Here is an 18,475-nt window from a genome sequence, read left to right as displayed (position 1 = left end):
ACAGATTTCGCTGGGAAAAGTGAGCCTTATGGAGCAACTTAATATAATGTGATACCAGTAAAATGTAAATGTATTCTCTGGTCATTTATATTCCAAAATGTACAGGTATTATCAGAAATCTGCATTCTGGAGATTTTCTGTATAATTAAAGGTATTTTTCCATTTGAAATATTTCAATTGCAATCAAATTACTAGCTCTTTCCGGGTCTTCAAATTATGGATAATGAATACATGTGGTGAAGGTGTGTTACTCCCCGGCTCTGGAGTTCCCTCCCCAGGGAGATTAGGTTAGCTCCGACCCTCCTCTGCCTTCCGGAAACAGTTAAAAATATGGCTGTTTTGTTGTGCTTTTGACTAGACATGCCCATTATAACCTGGCCCATATTAATACTGAAAATCTCCCTGTCATTTTATAGTTTGTCTTCCATTCCAGATTTATCTCCCTACCTGTCTTGTATTTTGGATATACAGTATGTTCTATTTTGACATAGACATTCTCTCCTCAGTTTGACTGTTGCCCGTATTGTTGTGCTATACTAGACTTTTAATGCCTTGAATGATTGTTTTAATATTTTTGTTTCAATTATGTTTTATTTAAATTATGACTTGTTTAATTAGATTTTAACGTTAATGCTTGTCTTAACTATTCATTTTATGATGTTATATGATATGCTGGGCTTGGCCCCGTGTGAGCCACTCCAAGTCCCTGTTGGGGGAGATGGAGGCGGCATACAAAAATAAAGTTGTTGTTGTTGTTGTTGTTGTTATTATTATATACTCAATCCCTCAAGTCTTCCTTCCATATGTTTTAAGTGTAAGGGCTTCTACAATTGTCCTTATATACATATAGATTGGAAGATCTGCTACGGCAGTTTTACTTCAAGATCCATTTTCCCATTCTCAACAACTGGAAAGCACTTCCTTGCTATTAGAACTACCGTATATACAAGGCATGGGCAAACTTCGGCCCTCCAGGTGTTTTGGATTTCAACTTTCACAATTCCTAACAGCCAGTAGGCTGTTGTGGGAGTTGAAGTCCAAAAACAACTGGAGAGCCAAAGTTTGCCCATACCTGGCATATAGTCATGTAGAAGTCAATCTGATATATAAGCCAAGGGTAGGTTTGCTGGCCAAATGTATAGATATGTACTGTGGATAAGTCAGGGGTCATTTTGTGGAGAGAGAAAGCACCAGGTCCTCCTTGGGGTAAGGCAATGCAGTCACCACCATTTCCCCACCCAGGCATTTGAAAAAGTTAGAAGCAGCCCCACAACAGAGAAAATAGAGAGTGCTGATACTTTTTTTTTTAGGTTGTCCAGAAACACACTAAGCTGTTGCCTTTTACCACTTTACTCAGAGTATGGAGTTGTTCCTTTTTCGATAAGATTTAAAGTACAGTACTTACAATGACCTGTATATAAGTGGACCTAGGTTTTGGGGGTCGATTTTTAACAAAAATATCTAGACTGATACACGAGTGTATACAGTAATAATTGTGACGTCTTCTACCCAACATAATGCTAGTTTTAAATTCACTTTGAGTTTCTTTAAGAGAAAAAAAAATTGTATTCAAGTAAAGATGATGATGATACTACAATAAAGCCTGAACAACTGGAAGATTGTAATATGGGCTTTTCTGTACAAGAGGCAACTCCACAAAATGAGTAGTATGGACAGTGGAAAAGATTCACAAATACATGAATACACAAAAGATCAAGGTGACGTCTCTTCTTCCATTCCATGTACAGAAGGCAGCCAAACTAGTGAGTCCAACATTGACAACATTGCAGCATCCTTGACTGTGCCCATGAGAGGCAGGTGTCTTTGTGGGTGTAAGTTACATTGTGTTTGGCACATCAAGCTGAGTCCTCCAATGAAGAAGAATGTCTAGAGGCTCAGGACAAATGGCCAAGAGGATAGCACAGCTCTCCCCCGCCCACATGATCAGCTGTCTGAGAATTGTACTAACACAAAGATTAGATGCCACAGAATTATAACTATGTTTTCCTGTGCAATGTAAAGTCCTGAAGAAACATGCAAAGGACTTCGTTGGTGTTGCAGCCATCTAAGGGGTTCTATGTAACGAAATGGAAGGCGAGTAGGGTTTTTCATAACCTTTGACAGTAACAGCATCCCACAAAATCTCTGCCTGCCCTTTGGGGATTTCCTTGTTGCAGTAAAGATAAAGTCATGTGAATTTGTTCCAAGCATTGATGCAGAAATATTACACTGTCAATATGAAACCATTGTGGCAGAAGTGAGACACATTTTCTAGTGTTTTGAAAAGTAGCCATGCAGAAATATACACAGATCAAGTGCCAAAACGCTGACTTTAACTCTTAAAAAGTGAAAAAAAATCTTCCTAAAGAATAGCAGTTCTATTTGATCTTGCTGCCTGGCAGTTATTACATCTAGATGAAAAGAAACTTTTTCATTAGAGGCCAAACATTTTGCCATCCCTCACCAAAGGCTTCCAGAAAGAACTCTGAAACAACAGTGGCCTTTGAGCTCCACCTAGAGGAAATTTTATAATAAACTTTTTTATTTCTTTGAATCAAAGATAAAACACAGGTTTGACAGCACTCATCAAAAGTTCCACTGAATTATTCTAATCTCTGTGTGGCAACCTCAACAGTGAAACACCATAGATTCAACATTCAAATTGTCTTAATTATAAAAGATCATTGACCAAAGGTTGATGACAAAGCTAGCTGAAGGTTGTTGTGTGTTTTCCGGGCTAGCTGAATGCCATATTGAATTCCCTTGTGGTTCAGATCTCTCTCTCTCTCTCTCTCTCCCTCTCTCTCTCTCTCTGCTGTTTCTGTTTCACGGAACTGAGCTAGAAATACTCAAACTTTTAATTTTTTTTACAATATTTCAAACCACCTCCCATTCTCACAGGTGCCAAAATAGTGTACAAATATAGTTAAAACAAGAAAATATATTAATGAGGACTCTAAAACAAAAAAGCCTCTCCACTTAAATGTTCTTTCTGAATTATCCCCTTCGAGATGTTGTTAACTCTACAGGGGAAAACTACAGTTACCTCTGGTCCCATTTACACTAACTGTATTATGCAGTTTCAAACTGCATTATGTGTCAAGGTAGATGGGATCTCTGTTTCACTTGTGTTGTCCCCACACAGGTCAAAACAACCCAGAAGGTGTTGTATAAGACCCTACTCTGACCAGAGCAGGAGTCTCCTGATCTTCCTTGGATTTGTGTATAGTTTTCTCCTGATACTGTGCTCATCTGTTACTCTCAGGCATCTTTTCCTCTCTTGGTATATGATCCAATCAGCCTGATCCTACATCAATGCAGCCCCAGGTGTGATGGAGGATGTTGCCCCATCTCTAGCCAGCTGTTAGGTAAATTGGCTTCTGCAGGTGGAGAAAAACATCATCTTGCTCTTGGCTTTAAGAAGCAACATGCCTTGGGCTGACCGTGCCCAAAATTTGTAGGACAGAGACAATATAAATAGGCAGTATTTTGGAGTCCTATCAGCAAGTTCTTCATTTGTGGTGTGACTCCAGATTCAGAAATGATTTTACCATCACACACAATGGCAAAACAAAGATAAAATTAACATACCACTACAGATGCCCTGGTGGCACAGTGTGTTAAAGCACTGAGCTGCTGAACTTGCAGACCGAAACGTCCCAGGTTCAAATTCCGTGAGCGGAATGAGCGCCCGCTGTTAGCCCCAGCTCCTGCCAACCCAGCAGTTCGAAAACATGCAAATGTGCGTAGATCAATAGGTACCACTCCGGCAGGAAGGTAACGGCGCTCCATGCAGTCATCCCGGCCACATGACCTTGGAGATGTCTATGGACAACACTGGCTCTTCGGCTTAGAAATGGAGATGAGCACCAACCCCCAGAGTCGGTCACGACTGGACTTAACGTCAGGGGAAACCTTTACCTTTACTTTACAGATGCCAAGGAGACATGTCAGCCTTAAACTTTGTATCTCTTTCCCAAGTAATGTTGCAGGGGGAAGAGATATGTGTAACCAAAATCCAGTGGTGTCCTTTTGCTAGCACACATGGCATCATGCTTGCAGGTATATAGATCTACACTATGCCCAAGTAGAAAAGCAAAGAATGTTTTAAGTTGTGTAACGAAATGTGCAATAAGGTGTATCCTGTGCTCAAGTACTGACTGCATACCCAGTTATTCAACTTGCTTAATTTTTTGTACTACAGTTGTATAAGAAGCAGGATGCCTAGTAGATCACACAAACAAATGTACGACTACTTGTGAAAATGAAAAAACTCAGTGGAGGACCACTATTGCACTATTTCCCTCTGCTGATGTTCTTAGGCCCACATTGTGTTTCCATTAGCACCAACTCAGAACATTCTAAAAAACAGCAACATTTCTAAAAGAATTGGAAGTGGAAGCATGCTGCTAATATCACCAGTGCAAAATACTGGCATCAAAAATAGTCTACATCCCTGCCTCCCCCCCCCCCCCCCCCAGTTTTTTCTACCTATGCAGAACACATGGAGAATCACCTTCAAAACTAAGCTTTCCTTAGAAAACAGCATCATTCCTATCAACCCATCTCTACCATTTCCAAATAAAATTGTGGCACCTATCTTCACCCTCCCAGCACATTCTGTAACTGCATTACATCTTGAATTCTGTTTTCTTCAATAAGCTCCCATTTTGCAAATAATGCTCTTTCTTGCCCTGTTTTACATTCAAGTTATTGTGATGACTTATGGGCCTTGTAGTCCCGCTCATGACATTGTAATGCCTGATGAAGAAGAAAACTTGGGTTTTTTACCTTCCCAGTCAGAACTGGAATCTTCTCAGCCAGATCTTTCCCAGGCAGATCTGGGAACCTTGCACCTGCAAGAAAGTTGTGTCCCAGAAGTATGTCAAACAAACCCTGAGCCTACATCTCCCGTGTTCTCTCGCCATGAGTTTTGTAAACAACAGAGGGGTTTGGAAGCAGCTTCGCGCAGGAGTGCGAGGATAGCAGCTAAGAATGTACCCAATTAAGTCTGCTTTTCGTGAGAATCTTTAAGGAGTCAGACATCTGGTCTCAGAGTTTAGCTTTCGTTTCTGGTTCCCAGAGAACTGCTTCGGCGGGAAAGTTAGACTCTATATAGGTGTTTTACCCGCGTAGTAACTTCGCGGAGTCAATTCGTCAGCCTCCGGAGCGAGTTGTGTCTGGACAGCGCGCTCCGATTCAAGCCTCGTTCCTGCTCAAGCCTTGCCTTGTTTCCAGCCTCCGCTCCTGTTTCCCAGCCTTTGTTTACCTACGGATCTTGCCTTGTTCCCAGGACTAACCCTTGCCTTGTTTCACGGATTTTACCAAGTTATTCCACGGACCTTGTTCTTGTTCCTCGTTACCTTGTTCCACGTTTCAAGCCTTGTTTCAAGTATCAAGTTATTTCCTAGCCTTGCTCAAGTTCATGGACTAAAGGACCTTGTCATCTCCCCTCACTTTGCCTGGCAAAGTGAGTGTTTCGGTTATTGGATTACAACTTTGGACCTTAATATTTCATATTGGACATTGTTTCTTTGGACTAATTTTGACCTTTCCTGAAAGGTCTGCTTCTGGACTAACTTTTACATTTGCTTTTACTAACTTTATATATTTCCTTAATAAAGATATTAGATAGAATCTGGCCTCTGCGTATGGTTATTGGTGCTCTGTAGCCTGGGTCGTGACAGTTTGACTCCGCCACCCTAAGCACCAATTAACCTCGGCCAGAATGTCTACCGGAACCGTACCTGGGCCGAGCGGCCAGCCGATTACCTACACCATCGACAAGGATGAGGTGGACCGAATCCGTGATAAGCTCAATGCACAGGATGGGGAAATAAAGGGTTTGAAGGAACGCGGAATCCGTCTTCCGGCCATGGCGTTGCCAACCAAGTTTACTGGAGAAGCTTCTAAGGTTCATGTTTTCCGTCGCCAATGCCAAGCTTATCTAGAGGCCCGTGATGCCGAGTTTCCCCAGGAAGACATCAAGGTGGCGTGGATTTACAGTCTCCTAGACGGGCCAGCGGCTAACTGGGCGACGGCTCTGTTCGACCAAGCCTCCCCACATCTAAGGTCAGCGCAACATTTCTTGGACCACCTTAAGGCGACCTGGGGAATCGAGGACAATTTGGAGGCCGCCGGGCACAAACTCCGCCGCCTCTTCCAAGGAGACAGACCCATGTCTCAGTACATAGCCGAGTTCCGAGTGCTGGCCCACAACACCGGCTGGAACGATGTTGCCCTCAGAGGACAATTTCGGGAGGGTCTCAACATTGAAATGCTGGAGGAAATCTCCAAGGTGGATCCTCCCCAAACGCTGGAAGCACTCATCGATCAATGTTTACGGGCTGAAGTCATGATTGCCAACAGAAAACAGTGGGTCCGAGGCCAGAGCGGTAGAGCTGGGGCAAAACCCTCCGCTCCCGCCAGCGTTCAGCCGCGTCCAGTGTGGAGACCCCCACCACCATCCCCATACCCCAGAGGGAGCGAGGAGGTGCCGATGCAGTTGGGCAATGTGCGTCCCAGATTAGATGCCGCCGAGAAGGCCCGCCGCCAACGCCTAAATCTCTGCTGGTATTGCGGGAATGGGGGCCACTTCGCCAGAGAGTGCCCAGCCAAAGGGAAGCCCGCCGCCCGTCTTGCGGCGGCGTCCTCCACGGAGACGAAGGCGTCTGAGGCGGCTGGCACACAGCCGGCGGGGGAAGCCAACGACCGGGCGTAGAGAGGCTCGCCAACCCGGTCAAGAAACCCGTTCAAGAGCCGCCAACCGGGGTCCTGTTCCTTCTAGTGGTCACCTTATGGTCAGCAAAAAGGGGACCCGTCATGATCCACGCCATGATAGACTCAGGAGCTACCAACAATTTCATTGATAGAGAGTATGCCGACTCTCTGGGATTACAATATCATGACTTCAAGAATGCCCGTGTGGTGCAAGCCATTGATGGTCGCCCTCTCAAGACGGGCCCCGTAAGCCAGTGGTCGGAACCCACCAGGATGTGGATAAGGGAACATATGGAAGAGATTTCCTTCTTTGTTACTGAGGTTCCCCATTTCCCTGTGATTTTGGGGATTCCATGGCTGACACTTCACGACCCAAGCATCTCCTGGTCCAACAGAGAACTGCAGTTTGCTTCAAAGTACTGCCAAAATCATTGCCTCGTAGCCAAGGTCTGCCATGCCACAGACACCGAGCCCATTATCACCTTGCCAAAGAAGTACTCCGAGTATTGGGATGTATTCAATGAAAAAGAAGCTGAAAGGTTACCCCCACATAGACCTTATGACTGTGCCATTGACTTGGTGGAGGGGGCCCCGATCCCGCGAGGGCATCTCTACTCCCTGACTGAACCAGAGCAAGAAGCTCTCAGGGAATTCATAGAGACAAACCTTCGCAAGGGATTCATCAGACCCTCTCAATCCCCAGCCGCCTCCCCAGTGATGTTTGTGAAGAAGAAGTCAGGGGAATTACGCTTGGTGGTGGACTACAGAGCATTGAATAATATCACCAAGCGGAACAGCTACCCCCTGCCCTTAATCTCGGATCTACTAGACCGACTTCGAGGAGTCAAGGTTTACACCAAGCTGGATCTTCGGGGAGCTTACAACTTAGTTCGTATCAGAGAAGGAGACGAGTGGAAGACCGCCTTCCAGACTAAATTCGGATTATTCGAGTCCCGAGTTATGAATTATGGATTATGCGGAGCTCCCGCAACGTTCCAGCATTTTGTCAATGACATTTTCCAGGACTATCTAGATAGGTTCTTGATAATCTACCTGGACGATTTTTTGGTGTTTTCTAGATCACAATCAGAACATGAGAACCACGTCAAAATGGTGTTACAACGATTGCGGGATCATGGACTTTATGCCAAGCTGGAAAAATGCGCTTTTGATCTACAAGAGGTAGATTTCCTTGGATACCGTATCTCGCCTCTAGGGCTCTCCATGGATCCAGCCAAGGTTTCCGCAGTATTGGAATGGCGGGCGCCAACTAACAAGAAGGAGGTGCAGCGATTCTTGGGGTTCGCGAACTACTACCGCAAGTTCATTCCAGATTTTGCCCGCTGGTCTGACCCAATCACTAGCTGCATCCGTGGAAAACGGCCCTTCCGCTGGACTGATCAAGCAGAGAAAGGGTTCCAGCAACTAAAGAAATTATTCACATCCCAGCCAATCCTTCAGCATCCAGATCCTGAAACCCTTTTTGTGGTGCAAGCGGACGCCTCTGATGTGGCAATTGGGGCTGTGCTCCTACAACCGGTGGGAGGTCACCTTCATCCTTGTGCTTATTATTCTCGTCAACTAACCGCACCAGAGAGGAACTATACCATTTGGGAAAAAGAACTATTAGCCATAAAGGCAGCTTTTGAAACTTGGAGACATTGGCTAGAAGGGGCCAAATTTCCCATTGAAGTCCACACTGATCATCGGAATCTAGAACATCTAAGAACTGCCCGCAAGCTAAATCAAAGGCAGCAACGTTGGGCTTTATTCTTTGAACGTTTCAACTTCCAGATTCATTATGTGACCTCAGCCCAAACCAAGCAAGCAGACGCCCTGTCACGTAAACCGGAATACGCTGCAGGACGCAAGGAGACCTTTGAATCCCAACTACTACAACCCGAGAACTTTGCCACGCTCACAGTGGGGAACACCAAATCCACTCCCATTGATTCAACTCCCCCTAATCCAGGGCCCATCTGTGCTCAAGAAATCAGGGCTAGTCAGCAAGCAGATGCCTGGGCGCAGGACCAACTTCGTCAAGGTCTGCACTTTCCCTTTTCGCTTAAAGATGGACTGCTTTGCTATAGAAATCATGTTTATATCCCACCCGGACCGGGCAGGGAAAAAGTACTTCGTCTGTGTCATGACTGCAAACCAGCAGGGCATTTCGGACTATTTAAAACCATGCACTTGATCCTAAGAGATTTCTGGTGGCCCAAGATCCGCAAGGATGTGGAAAAATATGTTAACACCTGCCCAGTATGCCAGCGCTCCAAGATAAGAAGGGAGAAGCCCTCAGGGCTTCTACACCCCCTTCCTAACCCATCTCGCCCATGGGAAATAATTTCTGCGGATTTTATCACTGACTTACCACCTTCCTGTGGATTCACCACGATCCTAGTGGTGGTGGACCTTTTCACCAAGTTAGCCCATTTCATTCCCTGTGAAGGTCTTCCCACGGCCCAAGAGACTGCAGATTTATTCCTCCAACATGTTTTCAGACTACATGGATTGCCCAAGAGTTTGGTCACAGACCGTGGATCCCAATTCACCTCTCGTTTCTGGAAGGCACTACAAAAACTATTGGGCATAGACTCTCGTTTATCTTCAGCTCATCACCCCCAAACGGATGGGCAAACGGAGCGCACCAATGCCACTTTGGAACAGTACCTTCGCTGTTATGTAAACTACCAACAGGACAATTGGGCTTCTCTGTTACCACTGTCGGAATTTGCCTACAACAATGGAGTCCAGGCTTCTACAAAAGAAACGCCGTTCTTTGCAAACTACGGCTTCCATCCACGTTTCTTTCCCCCTGTCATTGAAACTTCAGAAGTTCCCGCAGCAGAAGATTGGCTGCAGGAACTCACAGCGGTGCAACAACTTTTGCTCCAGCAACTGGAACAAGCCAAGGAGGACTATAAACGTCACGCGGACAAACATCGCCAGCCGGGCCCCGAAATCAAGGTAGGAGATCGGGTTTTTCTGTCCACTCGCTTTTTGCCCTCCCACCGCCCTTGCCGGAAGTTAGATGCCCGTTTCATTGGCCCCTATCCAGTGGTGGCGCAATTAAACCCCGTGACTTTCAAACTCCAACTTCCACGTTCAATGCGCATTCACCCAGTGTTTCACCGCTCCCTGCTCCTTCCGGCGGATGGTGTGCGGCCAGATGTAGACCGGCCGGCCCCCGTCCCTATTTTGGTGGATGGGGAGGACGAGTTCGAGGTTCAGGACATTTTAGATTCTCGCTTTCACCGCCGCCGCCTGCAATATCTCATTGACTGGGTGGGTTTTGGCCCTGAGGAACGCTCTTGGGAAGACGCCTCCACAGTCCATGCTCCTGATCTAACCCGTCGCTTTCATCAAACCTATCCCGCCAAGCCACGACCTCGCGCCTCGGGGAGAGAGTCCCAGTTTGGGAGGGGCCTTGAGGAGGGGGATAGTGTGATGACTTATGGGCCTTGTAGTCCCGCTCATGACATTGTAATGCCTGATGAAGAAGAAAACTTGGGTTTTTTACCTTCCCAGTCAGAACTGGAATCTTCTCAGCCAGATCTTTCCCAGGCAGATCTGGGAACCTTGCACCTGCAAGAAAGTTGTGTCCCAGAAGTATGTCAAACAAACCCTGAGCCTACATCTCCCGTGTTCTCTCGCCATGAGTTTTGTAAACAACAGAGGGGTTTGGAAGCAGCTTCGCGCAGGAGTGCGAGGATAGCAGCTAAGAATGTACCCAATTAAGTCTGCTTTTCGTGAGAATCTTTAAGGAGTCAGACATCTGGTCTCAGAGTTTAGCTTTCGTTTCTGGTTCCCAGAGAACTGCTTCGGCGGGAAAGTTAGACTCTATATAGGTGTTTTACCCGCGTAGTAACTTCGCGGAGTCAATTCGTCAGCCTCCGGAGCGAGTTGTGTCTGGACAGCGCGCTCCGATTCAAGCCTCGTTCCTGCTCAAGCCTTGCCTTGTTTCCAGCCTCCGCTCCTGTTTCCCAGCCTTTGTTTACCTACGGATCTTGCCTTGTTCCCAGGACTAACCCTTGCCTTGTTTCACGGATTTTACCAAGTTATTCCACGGACCTTGTTCTTGTTCCTCGTTACCTTGTTCCACGTTTCAAGCCTTGTTTCAAGTATCAAGTTATTTCCTAGCCTTGCTCAAGTTCATGGACTAAAGGACCTTGTCATCTCCCCTCACTTTGCCTGGCAAAGTGAGTGTTTCGGTTATTGGATTACAACTTTGGACCTTAATATTTCATATTGGACATTGTTTCTTTGGACTAATTTTGACCTTTCCTGAAAGGTCTGCTTCTGGACTAACTTTTACATTTGCTTTTACTAACTTTATGTATTTCCTTAATAAAGATATTAGATAGAATCTGGCCTCTGCGTATGGTTATTGGTGCTCTGTAGCCTGGGTCGTGACAGTTATACTGCTTTTTATCTCTGGTATAGTGCATTTTTCCCTAGAAAATATTGCCTGGTTTAGTGGCACAGGAAGTTTGTTACACTAAGTGATAATGGTTTTAGATTTTAAAAATTTGGCCTCTTTTGCAATCAGAGCACATCATCATAAAAACCTCAGCTGGAAAGAACTTTTAAGGACCATCAACCCCAAATTCCTGCAGGGAGTCTAGACCTTAATATCCCTGTTGGAAAACTGCTTATATGCTCCCCTTTAAAAAGCCAGGGCAGGGGGTGGAGGGAGAGCAGTGAATGTATATAATGAATGCTACTACATGCATGTGATGTGGAAATAGTTAACTCTCTGTTTTCTTTATCTATTTGAAATCTTTTTGGAAATCTGTGCCAAAGGCAACCTTTTTTCATTAAAATGCCTTTTAAATGCATGGTACATATTAAACTCTCCCCTGAAATTGGGTAATGCTGGGCAAGGTAGTATTAAGGCGGCCAGAAACAATACAGTGTAAGGAATGGCGTCTTCAGCAAAGGTCTCACCTTTGTGTGTGTGTACATCACCTTCAAGTTACTTGCTGAATTAGGGTAGCCCCATGAATTTCATAGGGGTTTCTTATACAAGGATTACTCAAGAGTGTGACCAAAACTTCAAACTGATTTAAATCCATCAACCTTAAATCCTTTTTGTTTTCACAGGGCCTCAGAATACGCAATTTCCTCTTGATTGTACCTAGCATATTAGGCAGAAAATTAGGTACATATGCAACAAAGCAGGGGTTTTGTAATGCACTCTATAACAGTAAGGCCAGCACAAAGCAATTGCCATCTATTGTGTCACTTGCATCCCTACTGCTGAAATTCTCTCAAATGTTGCCAAATAAGTGCTTCTGTAATTAGGATCCTTTGTTCTCTTGGGGATTAGTGTCACAGTCAGTAATTGAACACTGCATCAGAGAGAAGAGGAAGAAACAAATCTTCTGACATGCAAACAATGAGGAGTTGTCCAACTGTCCCGCCACTCCGATACTTACAGTTAACATGGCAAACATTAGCTGGCAAACATTGAAAGCATGCCTCCAGTTGTGATAGAGTACCATTCGATAATTCTTCCTCACTGTCAAAAGCCACCTACACAGCGTCTGAAATGGCAAAGTACAAACTGCATCAGGAATACTAACAGGTACAAATGGACCACGACTGCCGCCAAGACAAAAGCAGGAGATTATCTTCACAGAGCAGATGGTTACCTCATAGTCAATTTTAAATTTCTGAACCATTCCAAGCTCCATGAACATCCGGAGGGCTGCAGTTATCATTGCGTCCATGTCGAGGGAGAAGTCATCAAAATGGATGTCATCTATGCCAAGCTCTGTCACAAGTGGAAGGTTCGCTGCCTGGAATTACCCAAAGACAATAAGAAACTTTGTTGGGCTCAGCGCTCTCTCTCTCTCGCTCTCTCTCTCTCGCTCAGAATGAACATTGCCTAAATCGTCTAGACAACATAAAAACCCTACATAGAAATTACAAATGTCTGGTGCAGATCTGGGCAAAGAAGAGAATGGGAGTAAATAATTTGAGCAGTAAACTTGCTTTATCGTCGTGTTGAAACCTAAGGGCACAATCCAACCACGCCATGCTCCATCAAAGGAAGATTGCCTACAAATTTAAATGATCTTGCAGCTTGACAAATGGAAGTTGTGCTTAGGAAAACTACTTCTTTCCGCTTATGGATACCACCATCAGGAGTCAGGAGAACAGTGAAAACTCCCATTTATTCTATGTTTATTTTGTTGCAACTACATGGGTTAGAAGAGAGACTGATGTGCAGGAACCATGTGTGCTCAGTAAAAGTAATATCTAGGCCATACATCGCAAGTGTACCAGTTTCTGTTTTTTTTGTTTTGTTTTTTTACAATATGTGTAAGGGGGAAAGTCATGTATAAAGTGTCCCTAAGACACAAACATTTTAGGAGATAATCTGTTGTGTAACAGCTACAATCAACTTGCAATGGTCTGGCTGTTAGATCTGAGAGGAAAATGACAAAGGATGTATTCATCATGTTTGTAAGATTACAACACAGGTACTGTCTGGTGAATCACCGCACTAATGTAGGTGGCTGTTTCACCAAGGATGATTGTGTCTAACTTTCTACAACTGCATCATTATTTACTTTATACCCTGCCCTTCTCACCCCGAAGGGGACTCAGAGAGGCTTATAGAAGCTATAATTAAGCCCTGCCAACTATGTGTGCCAGTGTTTTGTCAAACTCTGTTTCTCCAGGTGTTTTGGACTTCAGCTCTCAGAAATCTCAGCCTGCTTACCAACTGTTAAGAACTGTGGGAACTGAAGTCCAAACCATCTGGAGGAAGAGAGTTTGAGAAACACGGATCTATGCAATTTCTTCCATGGTGGATGTTCAAACTCATTAGTCAAGTCTGAAGTTGAAATGGCAGGGGGAAATTGTGCAAGCTATAGATATAAATACAATCTACCTCATGCAAATGTCTGGTAAATAAATTCTGAATATGACGAACACAAAGTGCAGGTTGCTGCTAGCACTTATTTGAATTGCCCAGTCCTTCTCTGGGTGAAATGGGCAAAAATGTAACAATAAATTTCAAACACTGGAATTTTTTATTGTTGTTTCAAATTCAATACCAAGTTTCTCAAATGGAGAAATAACAATATATCTTTAAAACCTGATCAAGAACTGACTGAAGAACAAAACAAGTGAAAAGACAATTTTCCTATGTCTGCCTTTATATTTATGAGGTTTTATCACCTTATATTTAACCAAGAGTGCCATAATCCAAAATAATCACTGAATTAATAGCCACAAGGTAACATTTGTATAAAATAACCATTTGCTTTACAACTGTAATAAAAGAAATGGCAGAATGGCAGAATTATGTATGAAGGTTGGAAGTAATTTGAATAATGTAGAAAAGGAGAAATATTATTATGCATGCAACATCTAGTGTCATTCTCCTACATCTGAAGTGAAGCACAGTCAGCTTATAAAGAAAAGAATGACAGAAATTACAGCAGTATTTTTAAAAGACACCTTAAGATATGTTATTAAAATGTATGCTTAAAATCCCAACTAATCATAAAGGGGTTCTCAGTGTTCAAAGAGAAACTGTATTATGAACTGGCAAGATTATTGTCATTCTTCCAGGTAGCAGGATGGAAGGAGCATCCAGTCATTTCAGGAACCCCTAAAAGGAGAGAAGTCATTGAGTGGACACAATCCAAAAGGTGTTATTCACAGTGAAATCCCACAGAATAGAAAACAATGGTGTTGGAATTAGGCACTGAGCAAAACACCATATGGGTAATGAACCAATGTCTGAGATGTTACCGTATATATTCATGTATAAGTCGACTGCATGCATACCGTATTTCTTCAATAGTAAGATGCCATCAATTTAAGGTGCACCCTAATTTCAGTACAACCACCAGCAACAAAAAATACACAAGATACACCTGCAATTCTAAGACAACACCATTTTTAGAAATTTTTGCCTGGGGGGAAAGTCTCTTAGAACTAAAGAAACATAGTAAGTCAAGGTAGGTTTTGGGGCCAAAATTATAGGTTCAGATATGACCCATGGATATGTAAAGGGTCATTCCATTGAAAAGGGAAAATATCAGCACTATCTCAGGGGACCAGCTGCCTGTGGCCACTACAACCGTTTCCCTGCCAAAGTATTTTAAATGGCCAGAAGCGGTGCAATGGAGGAGAGAGTAGATAGGGTCCGTGCTTCTTTTAGGTTCTCCCAAGATGAACTAAGTCTTGTCCTTGGCCACTCGGGTATAGAAGATACCCGAGTTCCTATTTTAAATCAGAGTTAAGTTACAGTACTTATATTTACCCATGCAGAAGCTGCCTCATGGTTTTGAATATTTTTGACTAAAATTTCTATACTCGTACAAAAGTATACAAAGGATCTCATATTTCTCTGCTTTCAGACTTCTTTCCTCCCAGTGTTTATGGAAAACCTAAACAGAAGCAAAGCCTGCTTAAATAATCTCATTCAAGGATAAAGAGCAAATGGGAATAAAACAGGAAACAAATGGCATTCATACAGGTTTTACCCATAATTAACATAAAGGGCATAGTCCACCAGGATGTTTCTACTATGTCTTAGGAGTTGTCTACACTAGCAAAATAAATCAGGAACAACTCAGATTACTTCACTGCAGAGCTGCTGTTGCACCTGAAGGCAGCGCGAGCACTCGAAAACCAGACTGGAGCCAATATAACACACAAGCGTTTATTGAAGCAGAATATATATATCTATGCGCATTTAAGGTGGAAAGTCAGAGTAAGAAATAGTCCATAATATATAGTCTATCGCAATTCAGAAAGAGTTTATTAATGTCCAATTTGTAATCCACAAGTGAAGCTTGATAGCTTCCTTTAAAAATCAAAGTTTGTCCATGAAGCAACAGCAGAAACAAAGCACTGCAAATCTGCTTGAAAAGTCCCGTAGTAAAGTCAAGGAAGCAAGGTAAACAAAGCAGAGTCAATCTCGATTCAGTAACAAGGAAGTCGCGGTAACAAGACAAGGTCTACTCGGGAGTCGTGGCTCAGTGCGGCTCTCCTGAAACTGGAAACTTGGCACGGACTTATAAGACACGGCAAGGAGCTGGAAACTGGAACCTCTTTTGAGGAAAGGCAAAATTGACACCGCAATCAGCATAGCGTGAGGAGTACTTTTCACAGACTCCCAAGTCTGCAAGAATTAGGGAGTGTAGGACCCACAAAGTTCTCATGGGAAATTTAATTATTATCCAATTTTGAGAGCGAGTCTTTGACTTCTTCTCACCCCTTGTTTCTTGCTTCTATCTTTTGTAACAAAATCTTTCCTATTAAAAATTCCATTCTCCCCCATGTCTTTACCAACTGATACGGGTAACACTGGAGAGACTTTGGAATGTTCGTCAATTAGTGGATCCTGTAATATCACAATATCCGGCACCTGCAAGGCCATGGGGCCTGGAACTGAAGCAGGAATGCCCTCGAAATCCATCACCTCATCTAACTCTAATTCTCGATGAAACCTGGGCCATGATGGCTGAGCCACAACAGCTGCATTGACTTCTCAGCACACCTACTCATAGTACTGATATATTGATTGCCAAAAATTTCTCAGATTGGGGTTGCTTTTTCCTTCTTCTCCTCAGGGTCCCCTGCCAGTTCCCAATTATGCCCAGACATAAATGAGATCAATGGTGAGGAAGTAGACCAGGTTTCAATGCTGAGTTGCAGCACTATGGCTGCACTAAAAAAAAAAAATGTAGGCTGCTAAGGAATGGGATTCTACTCTATCCAATCCTACTGTGTCTGTGTATGCCTGCCTACGACAAGCAAAGCAGACAGCAGTTTCCTCCAAAATCCATTATTGACTATACGTGAACAGAAAACAGGAGAAGTAGATAACCTGCCACTATGTCATATAAGTTTAATATCGTCATGCCTGGATGTATGGTAAAAGAAGCCTTCAAAAGGACTCTAGAGAGATCAATATGTTTTTGACTTATGTGCAGTGCAAGTTGTTTCAGTGTATATGTACGATATTAGTTTTGAAAAAAAAAAGGTTAGTGAAACATGTTGAGTGCCTCTTCTATTTGTTGGCTAGAACTCTATCTCTATTATTTCCATGTTACTTCTGCCACTGATACTAAATACTCTGTTAAAGAAGTCCAGGAACACAACTATTTGTTAACTGAGATAAACCTGTCTTCTTAACTGAGATTTTACTCATTATGAAATGTTGTATATATAGGATCCAAATAATTCGTATTTTTGTCTCGGGTTAGACCTATCTCAGCAGATTGGATTCCAACTGCACACTTGTTTACCTCTCTCCCTCCCTCTCTGAAGTGACTGTGTATCTAATTGGCATAGCCAAGGGATATCTTAGCACCCAGAGCAAACTTAGTTTTAAAGGCCTCCATCTGTTACGGCGTCCTGCTGACTGATAGTGTCTCTCTGCCCTTCACACTGCTGAATCAGCACTGCCTCATGATAGATCTGCAGTGGCACAAGTAGGACATTAGTCTCCAAAGGGAACTTTCTAAGACAATTTAAAGTAAACGAGCAAATGAGGACCAGAATAAAAGAAGAGAGTGGGCATGTGGCTTCTATTCTGTTCCGGATCAGGACTCACTCTTGCTTTCTTGCATTTGTGTTGAGAATGTATACTTTCATTCACACGTGATCAGGCGTTGAATCTGTGACTCCTTATTCATAAATGATATGATACAATGAATTAAATTTTTTGCATAAAAATAATATATTGCTCATGTACATTTAGTTTTTTAAAAAATACATAATGGTAAAAAATATACAGGATTTGGATATAACCAAGGATGTACAACAGGAATGGGAATTATGTGAGCCTCCAGATGTAACTGTACTGAAAGTCCCAGCAACTCCATCCAGCATAGCTGATGGTAAGGAATTCTTAGAACTGGTTCTCGACAACATCTGAAAGATTCACATGATTCCTTCCACTGATATATTATATGTATGTCTGGTATGTTCATGTGTGTACTAGATCATCATACCATGCTGCATATTATTCCCGAGTATCCCTTATCTGAAATAACTGGGTCCAGAAGTGTATTTTGTATTTAGGAATATGTACATACATTATATATTAAAGATGGGACCCATATCTAAACATGACACTCATGTATGCTTCATATGTACCTTATGCACATAGTCTGAAGGTAATATGACGCAATGTTTTAAATAATTTTCTGCATGAAAACAAAATGTGTATACACTGAACCATCAGAAGGCAAAGGTATCACTATCTTAGCCAGTCATATGTACAAGTTTAGATTTTGGATTAATTTGGATTTCAGAATTCCAGATAAGAGATGTTCAACTACAATGCGCCAGGCTGTGGTGCAGGCTGGTTACTAGCCAGCTGCAATAAATCACTATAACCAAGCGGTCATGAGTTCGAGGCTAACCCATGTCGGAGTGAGCACCCAACAATTAAAATAAAAAAAATAGCCCCTGCTCATTGTTGACCTAAGCAACCCGAAAGATAGTTGCATCTATCAAGTAGGAAATTTAGGTACCACTACGTGGGGAGGATAATTTAACTAAATTTACGACACCATAAAACTGCCACCAGCATGCAGAAAGGAATGCGGAAGTCGGCTTCACAGTGGATGAAGCAGTTGCTCTCCCTGTGGCCAGAATCGAGCATATCCTCAGGAAGCTGGAAGCTGGATAAGGTTAAATTGCCTCTGTGTCTGTGTCTGTCTCTATGTTCATATGGCATTAAATGTTTGCCTTGTATGTGTACAATGTGATCTGC

The 18,475-nt window shown here is 43.2% G+C and overlaps 1 protein-coding gene across 3 annotated transcripts in view; it reads right to left on the bottom strand.

The window, feature by feature from the left end:
- pde11a (phosphodiesterase 11A) overlaps positions 1-18,475 on the bottom strand; it is a 240,910-nt gene that overhangs the window by 49,569 nt on the left and 172,866 nt on the right. For all 3 annotated transcript variants that reach the window (XR_010002350.1, XR_010002351.1, XM_062969150.1), the window contains 2 exons: positions 12,378-12,524; positions 12,162-12,269 (listed from right to left, as the gene is read on the bottom strand). Coding sequence is in view for 1 of the 3 variants with exons in the window: in XM_062969150.1 (XP_062825220.1) it covers positions 12,162-12,269; positions 12,378-12,524 (255 nt within the window). In the remaining 2 variants the exon portion in view is untranslated. The remainder of the gene's footprint in view (positions 1-12,161; positions 12,270-12,377; positions 12,525-18,475) is intronic.

This window comes from Anolis carolinensis, chromosome 1 (assembly GCF_035594765.1).
Source record: "Anolis carolinensis isolate JA03-04 chromosome 1, rAnoCar3.1.pri, whole genome shotgun sequence".
Lineage (NCBI taxonomy): Eukaryota > Metazoa > Chordata > Lepidosauria > Squamata > Dactyloidae > Anolis > Anolis carolinensis.
The sequence above is the reverse complement of the archived record's forward strand: the minus strand, read 5'-3'. Positions and strand labels throughout refer to the sequence as shown.